The sequence below is a fragment of the Pagrus pagrus genome (assembly GCF_965226575.1).
Source record: "Pagrus pagrus genome assembly, chromosome: 3".
Classification (NCBI taxonomy): domain Eukaryota; kingdom Metazoa; phylum Chordata; class Actinopteri; order Spariformes; family Sparidae; genus Pagrus; species Pagrus pagrus.
The window spans coordinates 8,461,385-8,484,974 of NC_140187.1; the positions used below are offsets into that span (position 1 = coordinate 8,461,385).

The 23,590-nt window shown below is 40.9% G+C and overlaps 1 protein-coding gene across 1 annotated transcript; it reads right to left on the reverse strand.

Moving 5' to 3' along the window:
* Positions 1 to 2,400: 2,400 nt before the first annotated feature.
* Positions 2,401 to 23,149, reverse strand: slc2a1b (solute carrier family 2 member 1b). The gene is made up of 10 exons (XM_084349871.1): positions 22,742 to 23,149; positions 12,473 to 12,568; positions 7,819 to 7,979; positions 7,357 to 7,597; positions 7,085 to 7,247; positions 6,731 to 6,918; positions 6,447 to 6,551; positions 5,725 to 5,826; positions 5,404 to 5,607; positions 2,401 to 5,181 (listed from the first exon to the last, which is right to left on the reverse strand). The coding sequence occupies exons 1-10, from the start codon at positions 22,754 to 22,756 to the stop codon at positions 4,981 to 4,983; spliced, it is 1,476 nt and encodes a 491-aa protein (XP_084205997.1). The 5' UTR covers positions 22,757 to 23,149; the 3' UTR covers positions 2,401 to 4,980.
* Between the last annotated feature and the right edge of the window lie 441 nt (positions 23,150 to 23,590).

Below are 23,590 nucleotides of genomic sequence, written 5' to 3' on the forward strand. Positions count from 1 at the left end.
TAAATAACTTAATAACTGAGGCCTTTTATTGTGAAGATTTATTGGAAAACGAGACGAGTTTGCCACCGTGTTTCCGGTTATTCTTCCATGGTACTGCAGGGAGGAGGAGCATTTAACGGCACATGTAGATTCAGGGAAGAAAAAAAAACAGTTTTTAAAGAGCATCACAATTTCATACTGTTTTCCTTTGGTCATGTGTGCAGGACTCTTCTAAGTCGCCACATTTCAAGCTGCTCTGGGGACATTATCCCGCTCTGAGGGTGGATTGTTTGTTCAGTTATGGAAAGACATTCACAGCATAAATATTTCTGAGTTGTATTATTGTCGTATTAATCCTGTAAATATCACCTTTCTGAGTTTGTATTTCCTTTCCAAAACTGCACAGTGACACCTTCAAGGATTATTTTCCTCAGCTTTATAACAACTCCTACCTGGAGTGAGCTCATCAGTGGAAGTGACAATAATATTTCAAGGAGTCTGGACAGATTCCCAGACATCGGCTTCCATCAAAGCGAGGATATGTTTTATAGCGCGTAAGCATAGGATTAAGGAACAAGGAGGACAATCAAACGCGGAGGCTCCGGTGGTCACAACAATTACACATGCATGAATCCGAGATAATCCGTGGAAATTGTGAAAATGTGCTTTTTAATAGGGGTCGGCTAACCTTGTGTACAGCATGTCTCCTCCTCCTCTGAGGATCCTCATCCCCTCCCCCTCGCTGAAATCAATAACGGCAGGACATGAAGCAACGTCACAGTCATATCTAACTACAAACATGCCTTTGAACCAGATGAACCCATCCATCAAGGAGGAGGAGGAGGGGTTACATGTTTAATATCAGGGGAAGGAGAGATGGAACCTGCGTCCATCGTGACGCTGTAGAGGGCGTCTCTGCGTTTGTTCCACCCTGGAGGTCCTGGCCGTCTCACTATCTGTCGAAGCTACAAACACTCATGTAACAGGGCATGATCAAACATATTCAAATGCTTGCATCTGCCTGGGCCTCTCCTGTATCTCATTAGTCAGAATATTGCTCTCAGCGACCTTCTGGATTGTTTAAAATTCACAGAAACAGACCAGGACTTCAAAATATGTTTTGCTTGTTTGCTCTCTGCTGTTATAGTGCTTTTTTTTTTTGCAAACGCTTTAAACCTTAAAGGTCACGGATGATGGGTGATCATTACTCTAATGTTTGCAGGTGTTAAGGCTGCAGCTCCGCAAAGAGAGAGCGAGAGAGAGAGAGAGAGCATCAGATCAGTGTAAAAATAAAAGATTGCGGTGCTGGGATTTAACAGACGTCTATGAAAAGGCGCACAAGTGAGGTGATCCTCCTGCCCTTTAAAGACAGCTGGAGGACACGAGTGAAGTGAAGCATGTCTCGAGCAACCATAGGCCTAATCTCATCCATCTGGAGGTCATCCACGGAGGTCAAAGTGAACTCAATTTCTTCCTCGCTGTGGGGTCAAACTAAGAATAAGCATGCATCTACAGTCCTCTGTAAAGATGTGGTTAAATAAGCTTAACACAAAACACTGACTTCACCCGTTCAAAGACCTCGCTGGTAAAGCATTAAACCAGTCATCCAGTGTCAGAACGGTTGTGTAATAGGTTGAGAGGTCTTTTATTTCTTCTTAGCATCTGAGAGAAACTGTCGATTCGGCTGTTCTCTGAAGCCTTGCTGGTGAAATACTTGGAGGCGCTGAAAAAATCAATAAAATTAAAATCAATTCCCACTTATCATTTCTTACGGTCACATTTTAACTTTTAATTTGACCTTTTCTCTCATACTGGTTTATGCTGAGTTCAGTCGCAGCGAGGGGGTGTTTGAATATTTGTGTATATTGACGTTCTGACTTCTTTTATTTTTCCTGCAATGTTAATATGAAGTTGGCTCGAAAAATCTCCGGCTAGTGCAGTTTTTTTTAGGTGTCCTGTGAATCTTTAACGTGTGAAAATATTCACCATTTTCTTGTGTTGTTTTTTTTTTTTTAATCAAAAATGTGTGCCTGTTCCTTGAGTTGCCGTGATCTTGAATAAATCTTCATCCGTCCGTCGCACTTCCTGCATGCCGTCTCCCGCCATTGGGTTCACCTTCCCTGCTTTCATCATGGCACTTTTTTAGTTGCTGATCGATGGGGAAGTGGTGAAATGATAACAATGTGTCAGTTTCCCTGGAACACAACAGCATATTATCCCATTCAAGTTTCCCACCTTGAGTCAGATGAAAATGGCCACTGAATGAATGCTGTTTCCCCATAAATCGGGAACTGTTTGCTTACATGTGCAGCCTATCAACTTTTTAATTTGGAGTCGTTGTGCTGCCCCCTAGTGGCCAGAAATCAGTTATTGCAGCTTTAATTTGAAACAAAAGGACAAACTGACCCCAGAAAACTCGAGCTCTGTGTGTATGATTTATTTTATTCAGCCATTAAACCACTTACATAAGACTGCACTCAGGACATCATATATCACAGTTCACATTCCAGCACCATACACACAGATCTTTTATTATTACAAACATTAGAATATGCTCTGTGCACTAAAAATGAAAACACTACAAGGCGTCTCATTAACACAATCCTTACATGAGAAATCTGAATTAGAATCATGATAGTATTATTAGGCCACAACAAGTCTTTAGATATAAAATCAAAAGGGAACAGAAGCATGAGAGCTAAATTCATAGATATGTACATCACTACAGTACTAATCATTCATTTATCTATCAAAAAAAGTTTTTTAAAGTTTAAATATTTTATAATTTTGGAGTGGGTGGGGCTGTAGTGTGTTTTCATATTTACATCATGTTGCGTTCAGACCACCAACCTGGGCCATGAGTGGATTTTCGACGGTGGCTGCATTCAGATTTAAATGCCCGAGCAGGATTGTGATCTATATACATAAATAAAATACAGTTTTGATATTTGTGATCAGTCTGTGCAGGGGGAGTGCATTATTTTGCTGGTGAGGATGTGTGAAAGGCACAGAGCATGGATGTTACAGTGCTTTCCTGGACGAGCGAAGTGACCCATCCAACGACAAAAACGACTATAAAGATCTACTATTTACAATAATTAACAACCAATTATGGAATGATTAATATGGAATTTGACTTCTGGGTTGGATTTGGATCAAAGCCCTCTGATGAAAATTTCCATATATACTCACAGCTGTGTGCTCAAATACAAGCCCTAAATAGATATGAACAAATGATACAAATCCACACATTCCCATTTCAGAAACAACAAGTAATCCATCAGCAGTACTTAAGTCTCTCTTCAGTAACAAAGATTCCACACTGTGAGTAAAAAACAACAACTGAAACAGCCTTTTTCAGTAACAAGGAAGTATCTCTGTGAATAATAAAGTGCTGCTAAAAAGATCCTCAACTTTAAAAAAGAAGAAAAGGTCAACAAGTGATACAGCAGTCATAGACGGCGATTTTTTTTTTTACAGCTATGCAAAGTGAGCCAGACTAGATATGTTCTTTCACCAGCGACCGTATACAGTATAGCACAAAGAGAGAAAGCTAACAATACTGCACCGTAACAATTTGTGGCCGCCTCCCCGGACGCATAATGGCGATTGTGGAGTGCAGGGAACACTGGGAGTTCGACCCAAACACTTTCAGGTGACATTCATTTTTGGTCCCTGTTAATTCTTTCTTTTATTGTGTCAGATTTTTGAAGATAGTTCGAGGAACAGCACGCAACACTGCAGCTCCTCTTTGTGTGAAAAGATCCAGACAGCTCTCGGGATAATTCAGCAGACTTTTGGAAGCTCCACAGGTGCTCTCAACTCAAAAATACTTAAAGTGAAGATTGTCCGCGGACAGTAGCTGTCAGTCTGGATCAGGTCGATCTGACCTGGAACTGCTCCGACTGGATAAGGCTGAGAGGCTGAAGGCAGAGGAGGCTGGATTTTTTTTTTTTTTTTTTTTCCTGCAGGCACTTAAGCTCACAAATGCTCCGGTTCTGTGAGACAGATTTTTGGTTTTTGGGGCTGCTGATTGTGAGAGCGTACTTATCTCATGTTGTGGCAAAATGGGTGGATGATTTATTTATTCAACCTCACTGCCAGGTTCTGGTGCTGATCTGTGCAGATATTGCTCCTCTTGTGCGGATCCACTTCAATATCAATTTAACCAAATGTGCTGCCAGAAAGACGTTGTGTAAAAATAAATTGTGAATTCTTTGTGTTGTCAGTTTTGTCTTTATGACCACAAATCTTTTTAAATTTTGTGTAACAATACAAATAGTAAAATATCGTAAATGAGTAACAATAAAGCATAATATGTTAAGTCTAAAAAAATTCATATCCTCACAGCACTACACTGTGTACTCAGTAACTTTAAAAAGGTAAAAATAATTTATTCCTTATCAGTGGAGCATTTGGACCTTGTCTAAGGGCAGTGCACCATCTGGTGGAGAGCTGTGCAGCATCTACAGTGCTCTACAGTCTACAGTGATACAGCTTTACAGTATGATTGATAAAAACAAGTATTCTGCACAGTGAACTGATCTCTACAGCAATATTAAATCGGGTAATAATAAACTGACTGTAACCGGCTACAAAGAACAGAGCATAAGCACACATCAGTAATATATTCAGTGAAAAAAGGGTTTAAAAAAGGTTTGTTGATTGATGCAGACACACCTTTTCCTCCGTTAGAATATCTTAAAAATATTAAAAACCTTCCCCATCTATCCTCGACTCCCCTCTCCACATCCACCAGGCGACATAGTGCCCATCAAGTTTTTTCTTTGTGTGAAATGAGAGGGGCAGCAGATGACGTCATGTTGGAGAATCACACAGGGCTGTTCTGTGTTTGGTAATGACGCCCGAAATGTGGTGACAGTGAGAAAATGACTCTACCAAATGGATTTCTCTACTTCTACTTAGTAGACCCTTCTCGTTCCTCCTCAGGTCTGAGAGAGAGTTTGTTAGAAGTTTAAAAAAAAATTTTTAAACAGTCACTCAGAGCTGAGAATCAGCTCCCAGGCTGTTGAGCTCCTCCGGCGAGTGCTTCTCCCCGCCGGTGGCAGCTGTCTGTCGGAAGCCGGCCGCGATCTCGTCAAACGTACGGCCCCTGGTCTCCGGCACTTTGAAGTAGGTGAAGATGAAGAAGAAGATCAGCAGGATGGTGAAGATGATGAAGACGTAGGCGCCACACACTTCCTGTGGAGAGGGACAAGAGGAGAGACGACTGTTTAGTGGATTCATTCCGAAATGTGATCTGATAACAGCGGTGTCACGATTCTTTCTTTTGGTTTTAAGGTCATGATTTGATTCGATTTTCAATTTAAAGGGGTATTTCACAACAACAGTTCGACTTAATCAACGTAATTATTTCAAGTAAACTTCCCAAGAAATTAACCATTAAATGCTGTTCCAACTCACCTCTATGTACTGGAAGCCCATTCCCACTATGAAGTTGGCAGTCCAGTTGGTGAAACCAGCAACAGCGATGGCAGACGGCCTGGGTCCCTGCGAGAACAACTCTGCCACGATGAACCAGGGGATGGGACCCGGTCCGATCTCAAAGAACGCGACAAAGGAAAAAATGGCCACGATGCTCAAATATGACATCCATTTGAGCTTTTCCTAGAAGAACAGAGGACAGGACGAAGGTTAGTTAATGGTATTTACTCGATGGAAACAACCGCCTCCACCATTTGTACGTATAGTCGATACATATCTGTGTTCTTAAGAGAAACCTACCAGCAGAGCCAAGGCGATGGTCATTAATATGGCAGATCCGGCCATTCCCAGCAGCCCCAGCATGTGCAGAGACCGACGTCCAGCACGTTCTACCACAAACAGCTAAAAAATTAAAAGGATGAGGAATGAGGTCAGTACAGCACTACCAAGGTAATGAACCATTTACAATCTGAACACAGTTCAACAAAGATTTAATATTTGCTGCTTAAGATAAGAGCGACCTGCCTGTGGAACTACAGCTGGCTACATCAGTGTCATCTTCTACATTTTTAAAGACTTGTTTTTATTGAAAGGCCTTCCTACTATTAGGTTTATTTATTCTCTTTAATTACACTGCTATAATCATCCATTGTTACTGGTCTTATTTCACTTTAAATACTTAGTATTTTATCATTGTGTTTTCATGTTTATTGTGAACCACTTTGTTTTTTTAGGTCAATGCTATACAAATAAACTTAGCATTATTTGTATTATTATTATCATTTTTTGGACATTTTATAGACAAACTAAGTAATTGATTAATCGAGAAAATAATCAACAATGAAAATAATCATTAACTGCAGCCCTAAACAACAGTAAAGGATCTTGAACATTTCTGAATCATCTATTATTTCTTCTTGTGTAGGGAGATCTCTTTCACTTGATACTTTTGACACTGTTTTTATCTGTACTTCACTTCACTGCTGTCACTTCAAAATGTAAAATATTTACACTTTACTCACCGACACCACAGTGAAAGCTGTGTTAACTACACCGGCTCCAATGGTGGCATAGACGGGCTGCGCGACTCCGGCTTTCTCAAAGATACGAGTGGAGTAGTAGAAAATCTAGAAGACATGACAACCACAAAGATCAAACATAAGAGAGTTTTCTTTCTATACCAAGTTGACTTGTATCTCTGGTGTGAAATAGCATGTAAATGTGTACCAAGAAAGAAACCAAGAAAAGATTTATCTTTATCAGTGACAGTCCTCAGAGTGAATAACATCTAGGCTTTGACACTCACAGCGTTGATGCCGGAGAGCTGCTGAGAGAGCTGCAGGACGAGGGCGATCAGGAGGGGCTGGCGGTAGAGATGTGAGCGGAACAGCTCTGGGATGGTCACCTTCTTCTCCCTCATCATCTGCCGGCTCTCCTCCTTCATCTCCTGCATGTCGGCGCTCACGTCTGTGGTGCCTCTGAGCTTCTTCAACACTGGGATGTGCAGAGAAAGAGCAGATTGTTTACTCAACAAGCTCCACTTTTTGTTTCATTTTGGAAATTTTAGAAGCCCAGTGACAAGTCGGTAACGAATGTGAGGACGCAACAGTTCTGTAAATGCTGTTTGGAAATGACCTCTTGAGTGTGTGTGTGAACTCACCAGTCTTGGCCTTGTTCTCTTCGTTCTTGTTGATGAGCAGGAAACGAGGGCTTTTGGGGCAGAGAGGCAACAGGATGCACTGAATTATTGCAGGGATGAAGATGAAGCCCAACAGGAGCGGCCACAAGTCATCGTTGCCCATGACTGCCTCCATTCCAAACACCTGAAATCAATCAGACACACGGCAGATATATGATCCATCTGCACAGCTTCTTTTGACATCTTTTTACAGTATCAAAATAAAGCTACTTGAATAAATATTATCTACCAACCTGTGCAATAAGGATGCCCAAGACAATGCCCAGCTGGTGGAGTGTGCCCAAGGCTCCTCGTAGGGATGTTGGGGAAACCTCACCAACGTACATCGGCACAAAGCCTGTGGAGAGGCCGGAGTAGAGGCCCACCACGAAACGACCGGCGATCAGCATTTCCCAGGAGCTCGCCATCTTCGAAAAGGCCATCAAAGCAGCTGCGATGAAGGACAGGACGTTGGCCATGAGCATTGAGTTCCTCCTGCAAGCAACAGAGAAAGAGAACTTACTTTTAACAAGTTAAATTCAGACAGATCATGCTGTCTAAGAATCACATTTGGTATTAACTTAACTTTTAACAACCAAACCCTGATTTTTTAATCTTCTATACAAACTGAATCCGGCTCAGTGTGTTTCTTTATGATAATCCTAAGGCTACCCCGCTTTTTGTAATTATAGCAAAGGGTCTCGTTTCCTGCTTACCTTCCGAAGCGGTTGACAAAGAGTCCGACGGAGAAGGAGCCAAAGATGCCACCAACCGAGAAGATGGACACAGCGATGGACCAGATGGCTGTGAGCGAGCTCTTGGAAATGGGGTCCTGGTAGCGATCATACCACGTCTCATTGATGAACTTCTCAATGATCTGCCACCGGGGGAAAAAAACAGGACATTTGTTAAATGTTTTTATACAATAAGCAGGGTTGTGCTGAATAGTTTAGAACGGTAAATCAACATTAGGGGACGAATATTCTGTTTTTAATGCTTTTGGTGTTTTGGTCTTATTTGCTGTTTTTATCATACAGCCATTTGAGGCATGCTGTGTGATATTAAGATATAATAAACTTTGACTTAACTTCACATTTACAGATGGTCAGCATCATGAATTACATTTATATGATATTTACTGTATGTCTTTACAAAAAAAAAATATAAATCACTTCATCAAACTGAGGATTTTGTTGAAGGATTTAAAATATTTTGTTCGGGTGAAGACGTCATAAAATATGACCACAAACATTCGCAAACCTTCAACTGAAGCTATGAATGTAAAACAATTATATTCGGTTCAACCCTATAAATAAACAATGACAATATTGTCTGAGCTGGCTTTGCAGACTGAATGAACTAAACAGGATCAAGCTTTATCATATTGCATAATGAAACACGACCACAATTTGAACTTAGAAAGAGAGAGTCATCATTACACAAGCTGTTTTAAAGTCACCGTTACATAAGCTCTTGCAAAAAGTTTGTGTGCTCTATGTTTTCCTCTTGCTCGAGTGTTTCTGTGTGAACAGCTGGTGGCAGCACCGTATAATCATCACCATTTCCTGACAACCAGGAAGTTTGCCAGTCATGGTTATGTGTCAAGTTTCTGTTCCCCTCCCCCGCTCCATCCTCATCACAGACGACTGTTGACAAACACACCCAGGCAGAGTAGTGACAGGGGTTAAGTGACAGAGCATGCGTCTGCGTATGTCTGCGTCACACTGACACCTCTCATATGATTCAGAAAGGTCACCACCCCGTCTGCAACCTCTCATTACACTGTGACCTCACCAGTATGCTTCTGACCCCCCAAGCTCACCACCGTGTTACCGTTCGTTAGCTCCAGCTCTGTCATGTGCCTCTGCTCAAGTGTAACATCACCTAAATCTGTTTGCAAACACTCGGCAGGTGACCTAGTGCCACAGCTCTTAACGTACCAGTGGAACACATAATCAGCAATGTTCTCCAGAACAGGTTATGAATAGAAAAGTGATCAGCTGCTAAGAGCTGCGCTGTGGTGGAGAGGACATATAGGATGACACCCTTGATACTCTTTACACAAGGCTTGGGTCAAACCCACTATCGACTTTCACTCACAAGACCTCGCTTAGTGACATCTAAAGTGTGTCAACACACAGTCCTGTCCACCTGACATTCATCACGTGCACCTATAACTAACTAATTATTCTCTGTTAAGGGTGCTCTATTTTCTGCTACTTAATATTTATACTTCACTAGATTTCAGAGCACATTATTGTTATTTTAACGCCACTACACTTGGAGGCAGCGGAAACAACTTGTAAACACATTAATGACGTGTCATCAAACACTTGCCTTTTTGCACACCCAGCAGTTACTGAGCGACATGATCATCCATTTGGAGTCATGTTTCTGGCCACCTGATAAATATTAAGTCCAATATTCGCTCTCCTTTAGCTCCGTTTTTGGTCTCCACCAACACTCTTGCAACGATCAGCTATGTTCAACAGCTAGTCGCTAACTTTGTTAACCTTCAGTTTAGTGCTGAGCAGGTAGTGTACAGTCGGTTTACAGTGATTTTGCTCTGAAAACAACAGCAAATAATTTAATTTAAGTATATTCTTTGTAAACAACACAACATCAATACAGCAAAATATTGGCATGCATGTTTCATTTTGCTGTCCGTCTGTCTGAGTCAATGTGAATGCATCATATCAGACTATGGCGCCAAAGTGCCACTTTCACTAACTTAAAAGGCTGATCTCGAGAAGTTACATAATTACTGAGTTTTCTCTCCAGTCTTACTCTCAATAGTCCAAACCACCAGCTGGCTCTAACCACACAATGAAACAAGCTGTCTATTCATGCCATCAGGCTGTCAGCATATGATATTGGGAGCTGGCAGTAGCCGAGTCAACAAGGTGTTCATTCAGCACACAGTGAAAATAAAACTGATTGTAGCAAGTGAAGTGATCTTCTTCAACGCTTAGTTATTTGGACAAGTGGAAAACAATGAAGAAGTTTTGCTTGTTTTCTTGGCAGTTTTTACCATTTTACAAAAAACATCTTGAATTTTATGTAGATCCTAAAAAATGATCGAGCTCACCGGAAGCGATAAGCAGTGTTTTAGATCTGTATTGCTTCAGGAGGACCTGAAGCAACAAACTTCAAACAGAGAAAGCTGTAACTCATAAAAGTGTAGAAGCCCTAACCTTTAGCGCAACAAATGTTCCCAAAAATAAAATAATATAAACAAACCCCTTGATTAGATTTCCAAATAAGGATATTATTTGCTTTGTTGAACAGGCAGACGTGCAACAGGAGGAGGACAGAAGCAGCAGCGAGGCCCTTGAAAGAGCGTATCTTATCAGAGACCCTACAACACAAGTGCATGTCCTACGTCACCGACATCACCGCAGCCACACTGTAGCACAGAGGGGAGAGGTGCTGCTGATAATCTGAAGTGCTGTTGCTATAAAAAAGTTGTATTTGTAAACTTATAGCTGCTTAAGGGGTCATTACCTAATGAAGGATTAAGTGTTGGGTAACTGTTTTTCTGCACAGGTTGCACGTGACTTCTCAGACCCTGTGTGTGTGAGACTGAGGTGGGGTGTTGGGAAGGGGATAAAGAGCCAAGAGGGCAGGTTCACACTAGCCCAGTGTGTAACAGACCAAATCTTTATCGCCTCCCTCTCGATCTGCAGCCCCTCAAACAGCCACTCACAAGGCACTCGGTGGCTCCTGAGCTGAGCTCCGTCAAGCCGAACACGTGCTGGTGGAGGCAAAGCTCTGCTACTCTGTAGTGTTGTAGAGGATTGAATATTATGACATAAGAGTAAGTTTTGATTATGTTGACTTATCAATTAATTATATTTTCCCTACTTTACATCATTGTAAACTAATTATTGTAAGGTTTTCAACTGTTGTTTGTGACATTTGAAGAAATCACCTTACACTCTGGAACCTATGATAGACCTTTCCCATTATTTTTCTGACTAATTGTTAGTTGTAGTTGTAGATGGACTGCAGTTATTTGTAATGTATAACCAGTTCACAAAACGACACAAAGGCTTTTACATAATAAGTTTCATTGCACAATCCGTGACGATTGCACAAGTTCTGCATACATTTCTCAAGGCGTAAAATTCCCTCGAACACGTGCCGTCCACTTCATCTTCTCTTTATGACACCAGGAGAAATGAAAGAGATCATATCTTTACCAAGACTCACTCTTCTGTCTCCTTTGTTTCTGTTTCAACTTTTTCTTTAATCCTTTACTAATGGAATGTCTGCTTGTCCTGTTTTTCCTCATTTTTTAAGGACAACTGATGAAAGCTGCTCTCGTTTACAAAGCGTCCCTCACATCAAAGTCCAGCACAGCTCTGACAGTGTGATGACAGTGTACAAGGAGTTCAGATGGAAATTCGGCTGCCCTCAGCGAGAGAACACCGCAAACAGCTGTGACTGTAGATCACTGTGACAGTCCCCACAGCACAGCGTGGACTCTCATATACCAAAGGTAAATAAAAAGAGCAGGCGCAGCTCAAGCCTGTCTGGTGACACACCTGTGACCTGGCAAACAGCTGTGTAGCTACAGGGCGTGTTCAGTCCACAAACTGGACAGACACGAGGTATTTACACACCATGCAATACAGACATTCCCCAGGAAATGAGTTTCTTTTGTGTACTCGCCTGTTAATGAAACTTACAGTAGATAAAGTCCATGGGGGTCATGAACACAGCTTGTATTACTTATTGCATTGTTATGGGGATAGGTGACAGTCTACTACCTTCATTTAATTTCCTTGTCTGGCTTTTCCCAGCCTGCTGCTGGTCAACAGAGGGCCATATTTGGACATGGACACGCTCTTTTACACAGGAATTACTCAAAGTCTGTTAATACAGATGTCCTTGGGCCTGATAGGCCTGAATGCAGTTATTATTATCTGACCCCTTCACCCAACCCCCCTCCACTTTCTGTCCCGTTCTGTAATCTACCAAGTCAGTGAACTACCAGGGAGAATTATCTGCTGTGTGAATGATAGCATACATATCCTGCAAAACCAGTAATGTTGCATCTTGATGGGCTAAAAACAAGCAATAAAAACACACTCTCTCACTCTCTTTTAAACAGCTAAAATTCCTGTCATGTCATGTTCGTCAAACTTTGACACAACAGGGCCTCGTATAATAATGACATTTTAACAGTTTAAAAGAGAGGGCCTTGGAGTTTTCTTGTGTTTATTATGTCTACATGTGTGCTTATCCAAAGAGTACCTCAAACAAACTGAGTAAGTCCTGGAAGTTCTCGTACTCTTACATCTTTAAGCCCTAAAAAAAGTGTTGGAGACACAGTTTGAGGGACGTGTTTGCAGACATATGACTCACCTTCTGTGGGGCATTGATGACACCGGTGTTGTAGCCGAACTGCAGGGAGCCGATCACGGCAGTTCCAACACTCATCATCAACGGGAACGTTATTTGCTGCAAGACAACAGAGTGAAGAGGAAGTTACGGACAGTAGACAGACCAGTTCGACCAGTGAGTCACCATTTTTTCCCAGTGGACAAATGGATTCATTCGTCCAAGAGGTGGAACAAGTTCATCTAGTACAATTTACAGTTGTATCATCTTTCTTCTTGACGAGAAACTCCCACACAGATCAGTTTACGTTTAAGTGAAAATTCAATCAATGCCAGTTTATGGGACAAGGTATTCAACATCACTACAAAAACTCAAAATCTTCTTAAGAAAACAGACATAAAGTCATAAAAGTCATAAAATCAAGCTGGTTAGAAAAACAAACATTGAAAAACAGACAGAAGGAACAAAAATTAAGTGACATCAGGACATGCTATCTGGTAAAAGTAGGTTTTCAGAGGGGATTTCAAAGAGATCACTAACTCGGATGACCTGATTTCCTCGGGCTGATCGTTCATTTCACTGAGATATAGAAATCTTGTTTTGAGTAAATTTGCTGTATCACTGACGCAAACCTTTTTTTACTTGCAGTTGTGCTTCAGCAACCGTGAAAAAAATCTGCTGCAACAAACTGTTCAGGTTGGTCAGCCTCTAATTTTATCCTGACTCTGTATTCATAACAAACACAATGAATGCACTGTTCAGAATATCCTGAAGTGTGTCAGAGATGCTTGCTATCACCACATTATGCAACACAGTGAAATTAGACAGACCAAAAAAAGATGCCTTATGAAATGTAAAGGGATGGGTTCAAGAGGAATGTATCTTCAGCACTGGGTTCAGGTCTGAGGGGGTTGAAGAGTTATCCAGACATCTGAATAAACCTGCTTCTTGGAACAGGTCCAGGTTGGACCCAGGTCTAAATGTCATTGTCTGTGCTCCTGTTCCTGTTATTGTAGACCTCACTTGTAGCTTGATCTCAGTAGAGCCCAGCAGATCAGCAGAGATTTTCCTCATACCAAAAAGTTAATAAACCAGAGGGGAGAATGTCGCTGTCTCTTTCCTCGTCTCAGACAGGCCTCGAGCTACAATTCACCTTTTGGTTGTTCACGCAAACATTCTTCTACTACTAACTGTATGTTTTGCAACGCTCAGTGTTTGCCGTGCGGACTGAGAAGTTTTTCAACCTAAAAACACTAGCAGGGATGCAAGTTTCCACACGTACTTCAGATTAAATTTAGAGCGAAACGAACAGCAGAGGAGTTGCTTACTATTTCCATCTTTTATATCAGCATCAGTCATCATGTCTGGATGATTAATGTTTTGACTTTAGTCCTGTGATTCACACGCACAAATCCTCTTCTACAGTGATTCAAGTGAGATGGGTTCCACATATTTTGGCAACAAAAGATTTAACCTTCTCACAGGTAGAAGCATATTTTCAGATATTTTTCTAATTTTACATGTAGACCTGCATGAGAATGGACACAAACCAAGGACAGCATCAATACACAAGGTCCTATGATGATCCAAGACATTAGATAGATCCATGTACAAACAGCCTGGTGATGCATCTTTTAGCAAGACATTTATAATGTATCGGGCCACTTGGGGGCAGCAGTCACAACCCGTGTCGACAATACTAACATTTTATCACTTAACAGTTAATATGATGAACTTTTTGACAAAAGCTTTGGCGACATTAGCATTAATTTGAATTTGTTTTTCCGGGAACCTAGGATATGTAAGTCCAAAATGTACTCGCCGTTCAACTCTGTTTTGGTCTCCACCAACTCCGAAGGGAAATATCTCGGATTTTAGTTACTAAATGCTCCACCACGTTCACCAGCTAAATGCGATCTGTGTCTGCCTGCTGTTTGGTATTGGGCAAATACTTTAACAAAATGCTGCAGCTGGAAAAGATGCTATGAGAGCGGTGAGGCTGTAAAACCAAAAGAATGAGCTGAAAGATGCTCAGATGCTCTGTGGGGCTGAGGGGAACCGCAGATTTGAATGATTATAATCTGTTGGTTTATCGCTAGGAATAATGGGTGTGACAATTAAAATTCTAAATTGAAAATCAATTGGAACATTCGGTTTCATTAATCAAAATTAAAAGCAGGATCTGCGATTCTCAGTCTGATCTTTTTCTCTCCAGCATCACCTACTCAGCGGTGTGTGCTGCTACATGCTCGACAAAAAGCTTCTGTAGAGTCTTCTGCCATTTAGTGACTCTCCTTTTTGTTTTTGTGTGAGTTTGTTTCCAATTGACTGGATACCAATCTCAACTGGCACTTGACACCATGTAGTCAAATCTGCAAATATAAAGGACATTTGTCAGGGCATGAAACTATTGTTCTGTAAATCTTTACAAATAGTCTAACAATGGCACATCTGTCAGTGCTGAAAAAAAAAGTTTACCTTGAAAACTGAACCGGATGGCGACTTTAAAACTGAAAGTCAACTCAAATCATGGATTTGGAGATCCATTGTTAACATACAAATATCATTTTTTATTAATTTTTCCAAGATTAAAAGGCCACTGCTATTATGCTTCTTTGAACTTCTTTAAGAGTACAGCTTTGATTCAAACCCTGAGGCTGAATCTCAGGAATTTTCATTTAACCTTAAGAAGATAAACACAAGAACCGACCCCACCAGGTTTCATTAAAAGGAGAGTTCTTAAAAACAATTTCAAAGGATTGTACATACTCCTCTGCAATATCACCAAAGTGCTGCAGGCTACTTTTAAATTGCAGTATTCCTGGTGACAGAGGTAGTCTGGGTAACTCGAGTCAACAACTTTTCTTGTGACGGCCAGAATCCCCCCCCCCTGCATGGTGAATAGGGAGGAGAGCTAGAAGAAAAGCAACTTCTGTGTGTTTCTGGAGGCAGTCACTCCAGCATGACTAAAGACACTCAAAGTCCCACCTACATTTCTGGGCCAATAGGAACTCTCAGTTATTGAGGGTCACTAAGTCCGTGACCAGGCTGTTTAGGCTCAGAATATAAACACACTCAGTTTCCAGCATTGTGGGCTGGGCTCTTAAAGGAGCCACGTCGCCAATGAGGAGACCTACGGGGAACTGATGTCATTCTGTAAGCTACAGCTCGACTTGCTTTGAAATTACCAAGAAACAGCATCGAGGTTCTAGTGAACAACTAGTTGCTTTGTAATATAAACAAAGAATTCCTGTCTGTCTGTCTAATTCTCGCCCCCCTCAAGGGACAAGCTGGGATTATTTGCTCCCTTAAATATGGATGTTTGACTCCAGCTGCAAACGACTGCCAAAAGTGTGGATGGCAGTGTGTGTTCAAGTGAAATCAAACACTCCTCTGTGACATCTTTACCTTTAACCTACATACAGTCCCTTAGACTGGCCTCTGTGCACACTAGTCCAACATATAGTGATCACAAAGTTCTGGGACTTTAGATAAAGAAATAGTTTTCACCTAAAAATGGAGGAAATAGAAATGTTTTACTGTTCATAAATGGATATTGTTGTTATGATGACACACATCAAACCTCTCCTCTTCTCTTCTCTCTTGAAAAGTAACCACCTAGGGTGGGTTTGACACTGTTCCTCGTCCTTATAAACCAGAGGCAGCAGAATAATACATGACTTCCTCACTCGGGAAACAATGAAGTCACACCCACAACAAGTATTTTCTGATCACAGCCTTGAAGTCACTGATGAGGACGAGCCCGAATCCTTGTGTTGTATCTCTTGCCCTTTAGGCATTTTTCACCCAGCTGCAGATTTCAGGTTTGTTTACATTTCTAAGTGAGGTTTCACATGCTTGTTTACTTCCACATAATAGCTAAGCTATTCATTCACATGGGCCTGGCATCAAACTAATCCACAAGCAGCCTTAAATCTGATTATAGGAGTAGGAATTCACTCTTGAGAGCTCTAAAAAGGTAAACAAACATTTCCCAAAACAGTTCTCAAGAAGAGGAATATTTCTGAATAACATGCAAAGTAAAGGTTCTGAGAAATTGACATTTTCAGTCATGAATCAGAAGGTTTTAGGTTTATAATACTGTCAACAATGAGGCAAAGTCAGTAACTACTTGGGGAATTCGGCCTGTAGACGTCTCAGGCTTTTATTCACATTTTCACGATTTTACCTTCCAACTGGCGATGTCACAAAGAAAAAAACCTCTTGACTTGAACTGCCAAAAGGCTGTTTCAATACAGACAAACTCAGTTGCCAAAACCCACCAGCATTTGGTGAGTGGGTGCATGGTGGTAATTTCCCACCATGCTTCTGAAAACTTGGCTTCTTCATCCAAACTGAATCAATGCACAGTGGTGCTGCTGGTGCATCTACATTCGTCTGGAAAATTAATCCGCATTTTGTTGCATCAGCATTGGACTCCTGAGGGTAATAAACCTTCTCTCCTCCTGCGGCTTTGCTTTATTTACATGCTCAAGCAGATTAAAATCCATGCAAATTCGCCCTCTTTGCATGTGACAAGTGAAAACATAATGTTGTTCGGCTGCTAGGAAGTTTCTGTCTAGTCACTGCCTTTGTATACAATCAACACTGTTGATAGTAGCTTTGGTTGCTTGGCACCACAGACTCTCTGCTCTTATTGGGTAAACACTGGACTGACAGAGAGCATATTGATTAAAGCACATGATACAGGTTATTAACATAATGGAAAATGGTGATCGGTGCAAACATTTAATGCTCACACTCTGCCATGCTATCACTTTTCTCAGTCACGTCCACAAACCACAGGATCAATGATGATGAAGTAAGAGGAAATGAAGTAGAGGAACAGTTTTTTCCAAATAAGAATATGTGGAACTATAGACATTAATATAAACTATCATTTCACTATCAATGCTTGAGCCAAGCCCCAATATAACCTCCTTAAACATAAAGTTGATCTATAAGATTCAACAAACATCGAACATCTTATCCTGAATTCAATCTTGCTTACCCTAACCGTACACTATTAGTTATTAAATGGGACTCAAAGTCAAAATACATCCACTTTTGCACAAACATACAGAGTCAAACCAGGAAACAGTAACTCATGCTCTGATAAGCAGAGTCAGCTGACCGGTTGGTTATGTAAATTCTCCAAAAGATGAATTTGCATGAAGGTAACCTACATATAAATATAAACAAGCTTGTCACAAGGTATGAATACGATACTGTGGCTGTTTACAGCTGCTATAAAATATGTCATACCATTAAAACTTCTCTAAGATGTGGGTGGTTATCTGGCAGTGATGGAAGAATTACTGAGATCCTATACTTGAGTAAAAGTAACAGTACAACAATGTTAAAGTACTCTATCCTGCATTCAAAAATAAAAGTACAGAAGCAAAACCTTCTCAAAGTTTAAAAGTAAAAGTTCTCGTCCGGCAGAAAAATGTCCCATCATTAGGCCTGACCTGGATGCATCGAAGCTTCAAAGCCCTTACTGTTGCCATGCTAATCTTCATCCAAAGTTTTTGTTTAGAAGGAGATGTTGTCTCCGCTGCAAGAGCGAGAAATGGCTCTCCTCTATGGCATTAAATTACCATCCACGTAAAAACCAGGTGAGTGCACGACGTGATGCAAGCACACCTAAAGTCCCTTTCCACTTCTAATGTCTGACAACGTTGACCAAAGTAGGTCAAAAAGGCTGTGTTATTTTAATGATACCTCATAAAAATAAACAAATTATCTCCTCTGTATAACCATTTATTTTTTTAGTTAAGCAAATTCTCTTTAACTTTACGTCAGTTTATGATCTTTTTCCTACGAGCAACAGATGTTATCTTGTAGTGTTTTTTAGTGTAGCACTACTGAGTAAGTGACTCATCGGAGCCAGACCCTGTTTCCTCTGAATTAGGTCAGACACTGTTTTATAGTCTTTTTAAAAAAAAAAGCAGAACAGGCTATGATGTGGCCCAGTTCAGTTTCCCCCTCCTCCTGTATGAACCAGATTCCTGGTGATAGACTTTGCTGCTACCATCACGTCCCACTACACGTCACCACTACAGTCTCGAATTACACCGGTGTGGGGTATTCAATGTGATCCCCGTCCTCGCCTCAACTCCTCTCAGCTCTGTTTAGTTTTTAAAGCCTCCTCACCTGACCTGTGCTGTGTGGACAGTTTCCAAATATTCTGTGTCTGTTTGGTGAACCAAAGATGGATATGATTTCTGCATTTAGCACAGTTCAGACTGTAGGAAACTGCTGTCATTTAAGATAGAATGACTAATTCATTCTAAGCTTAAAATGGTATATGTAGTATATTTTAATTAATATTTCTTTAGATTGTACCAGATACTTTTAATGTTGTTTCCATGTGGTAGCTAAATAACTAAAAAATCATCTACTTCCATAACTTAGTTTTGTTATTGTTGTTGCTCTTGTGTGCACAGCAAAACAAAGGCATTGTTTTTTCTGTATCTGCCTCAGGTTTACTTTACATTTGTGGTAAAACTCATTCAGATACATGTGCAGCTAACGCCTTCCTCTAAGGGAAAGCAGGTCTGACCTTTCCTGTAACTGTGGGAGGAAATTCAGATGAATAATGCCATAATGTAGATGTAACGTGCCAATAAAAACCTGCATATCAACCTGTTAAAGCAGACTTGAATGTCCCATGTGTTGTTTCCTGGTAGTCCTGGTTATGATTAACTTTTATTTAAGCATTGCAGAACAATTGGAAACATTGAGAAGAGTTTATGCTTGCATGCTTGACACGTGAACTGGTAGCCCCATAGAGGTCATTATTCTTATTTATCTGCATGTGCTGCATATATTATTAGTAAACACGACTGGGAGTGTTTTATCTTTCAGGGCCGGTGAAATTTCAGCCAGTCACAGTGAGATCAGATAAAAACTTGTTTACAGTAAGGCTCCATGTTTGGGAACATGAGTGTGGCTCATACAAACAATATGACTACTGTATTATAGGATTATTTTCATAGTGAGAGGTGACTGCTTTTACAGTTTTTGGTCTGTTTGTGACTGTCAGCCAATCCAAGCAGGTTTTGATGCCTGGAGAGAATGCAAAGATTATCAATATCATTATCACTATCTATTCAGGTCATATTATGCTGCAACAGCCAGTTCTAATGGATTCTGCAGTGCAGTTAATGAGAAGAAATTAATATTTAAGGTGAGGCCGAATGTTTAGAGGTCAAACATAAGTGAACAACCTTTAGCAGTTCTGATTTATTAAACCGAGATCATTATAATTGAATTGGATGAATCCTCTTCAACGAACCATCTCCTCCCTGTGTACAGTGAGACACGCGGATCAGTACAGTGCGCACAAAGCCATCCAGTTTCTCAAGAAAAGTGAATTAAACATGCATTCTCCCTTGCTTGTTCATCTCAATTAAACCCCTCCTAGATCTCTTAATCCCAACTTTTGCAGCAGAGCCTCATTAAGCCTCATTAAAACATGGCTGACAATTACACTGTAAGACATACTGAAGGGAGCTAGTCATGCAGATGAAAGTAAATCTACTGGGCTGTCTTAAGGAAGGCAGGAGTTGGCAGACGACTGAAAGGAAGTGGATGGAGAGGAATTAAGCCTGTGCAATTAATTCTGTACAATGTGAGGCTGTTTTTTGGCTCTGGACTCCCAATCAAAATACCTGTGCTGTCAAGTCTGTCAGGAGTAAAATGTGTAGGGCTGTTTCCATCAAAACAGAGCAGGTCAGCTGTATGCATGACCCCAATTACCATTTTTATTCTTTGTTGGAGAAATTAAGAGGACTGAGGTGAGTTTTCAGACCCGAACAAAGCTTCCTGTTGTTGAGAGTGAAGCTCTTAGCGGAACAAAAATGTCAAGTTTGACGTCATTAACTTGGCATGTTTTGATTGAGAAGCTGTGGGATTTGGGCAAATAACTGCATTATTATTAGGATACAGCTGCACTGAAAGAAGTAGATTTAAGGCTGAAATTTGACAATATTCATGACAACTATCATACATGTACATTTGCTTATCTTACTGGTTTGAATTCGACTGAATTGGTGTTGTTGCTGCAACCCTACGCCCAACCTTAGTATGTTGTGAGACATTTTACCTTTATCAACAATATTTCAACTAATTGTTCAGCCCTTTTGAGATGTAAAGGTGAGTGAAAACTATTGAAAATTAGGAGGAAAAATGAGATCGACCTGAAACAAATGCACTTTTCATAAGCCTGGACCAAGCCTACAGCATGAGATCAAAAGGACAACACCTTGCCGGAACTGAAGTTGCTTGGGCAGGTTTTAATACAAGCACTGTGACATTTAAACTTCCCTGACTGTGTTGCTTAACTGGAAATCAAACTATAGCTCAACTACTTCCTACTGCTCAAAACAACACAACGTACAAGCCAGCTATGAAAATCCTCAACACGAGATGTTGAGCACACATTCTCAACTACAGTTTAACTACAGACACGCATAAACAGCTCAACGCCGCCGGACATAACAAAACACAAAAGAGGGAGTGAAGTGAACAGCCTGGGAAGGAAAGGGTCAAGGCTTTAACGCTCAGGGGTTGGCCACTGCATATTCCCTCGGTGGGCTCTCACTTTCTGTAGAAATCTGCTGTGTCTGTGTCACAGTGGAAACTGGGAACACAGAGAACTATTCCCATCACGTCCACAATAAACCCATCCAGCTGAAGGTCCTCGACAGACCAGCCAGTATTGAAGAGCAACAGCTAGGGAAACATTTTCTGACCACTATGTCAGACTGGGCTGCTCCACTGGGTTTAACTGGTCTCACATCAATGAGAGAGCAGGAGGGGGGAGGAGAGGGATGTTTTTGGCGTACGTGCTTCACTGCGCTGCACGTCTGTGTATGGGACGGTTACCACAAGCCGCAGCAAGAGGCAGACAGCTGTATCAGTCAGCAGATAAGTGCTGTTTACTTTCTGATCATATGAGCTTTGCAGTTAAAAAAAACTTAACCCACAAACCTATAGATAGAAGAAATAGGTGGTTGTTTAGATAAAGTACGTTATAATTAGGATTGTATTTAGGGCTGAAAATAACAATTGTTATCATCACTGATCAGATCATTTATTTGTGTCTTAGCCAGCAGTATAATTTAAGCTGTATAATACTTTATTTTCTGTTACTTTGTATTTCTACTTACTCCATAACATTTCAGTATAACGTAGCCTATATTTTCTGCACTATACTGAACAGTTAGTTACTATGTAGATTAAAATCTCACATCCACCAACATTACATTAAGTACTTAAAACTAGCTTCACCTCCGCCACCTACAACTTAGAAGTGCTTCTTACATGTTAATGCATCAGTAATAATAATATATTGGCGCTTAAACAATGAATTCATCAATTAATGGATGAGAAAATACACTTTTTTACGAAAACAAGCCAAACATTAGATAGTTTCAGCTACTCTAACGTGATTATCTCTGTCTTAAATCTTTATAAACTGTATTGTGATCTGCTGATCGTATTCTGACCGATTACATTATTCTGTATTGACATTCATCAATCTACTGGGGGGAAAATTAACTTTTACTTATGAGACTTTGAGACTGGGTGCATTTTGCAAGTACTTCTACACTTTTTAGCCACATTTTAACCGCATAAACTTCACTTATAAAGCACTGTGTGCTCGTATTACTACTTTAAATAAGTAATTACATTCTTGGCCTCCTTATAAAACTATCTTGGATATAAATAGCTCCTGTCAAAGTCTGGTCACGTAGCCTAATAACCGCACTGACACAGAAACGCATCATACTCCCAAACAATGTGACAAAGCATTCCATCCCGCGTGTCGCTGTGACGTCAAACAACCAACGGAAGAAAAGTGACAAGCTATAAAGCTAAAAAATATGCCGGTAAAACAACATTTTGATCACGTATATCACTGTAAAATGATAAACAGCACATGAACTTAAGGTTTTTGTGGCGTGCAGACACGTAGTGGACAACAAATGTACAATAAAAAGGACGTGAACACGCTAAAAGTGAGTTTAAAAACAGTCGCGAGCGGCTGAAAACAACGTTCGAAGCGTCGTTCGTTAAAAAACGACGCAACAGATAACGTCCATCTTAGCTGCATCATCGCCGCTCCGGCACATGTGGAGGCACCTCATGTTAAAGCGCCGTGAACCCGCTGAACTCGGGAGCTGCTGCTCACTGACAGCCCGGAGCTGAGGAGCCGGGAGCTACCGAACCGGTCTGACGGGAATAATAAGATGCTGTAGTGAAGTGAGTCACAGATATAAATACCTTTCCTCCGTCCATGGCTGCGCTGCGAGGGAAATTATTCTTTCTTCTTATTATTTTTCTTTGTCTTCTTCTTCTTTCTTTTGTTAAAGTTGACGGCGATGCAAGAACTTCCTGGGGGTCTCCCTGATGGCGGTGCCGCTCAGAAGTCACTCATCTTGAAGGTTTTTGCTCCGCTGAAATGCCTTTAAACTTGAGTCGAGCTGGGTTTTTTTCTAGGAAAAACGCTTCACAAGTCTCTGTTTTGGGCTTTATGTTTAAAAGCCCGGCAGCAGCTTGAGATGGAGGTCGGTGCTGTGAGTTTCTCTCCTGCGTCGTTTTTCAGTCAGAGCTCCGGCAGCTGTAATTTCACAACTTCATGGATGTGTAAAGTCTTCCAGGATGGAGGTGTCCGGGCTGAAGTTGCACCGCTGTCCAGAGACAGTTCTTTGGACGGCTAATATGTGCTAATATACGGCTAGCTGACGCAATGGGAGTGGGATGGGTCCGTGCTGGGAGGCCCAGCCTCCTAACCAGCCAATGACAGAGCGCAGAGGCGGCGACAACAAGCACAGGGCAGAGGTACTGTACCTACAGGGCCAGGCTGGGGTGGAGGAAGTACTCACATACTTTACTTATATTCAAACCCATATCTAAGCATAAGCAGTGCTGGAATGTTACTAAATACAATTACTCAAGTACTGTACAATTTGAGGTACTTGTACTTTACTTTTACTGCTCCTCTGTACTTCCACCACTACGTTTTGGAGGCAAGTATTGTACTTTTACTCCACTACATCAATTACATTTTTAAAAAAATCATATATACGTACATGTTAATACAGGTGTAATATACATTTACTTGTACCATAG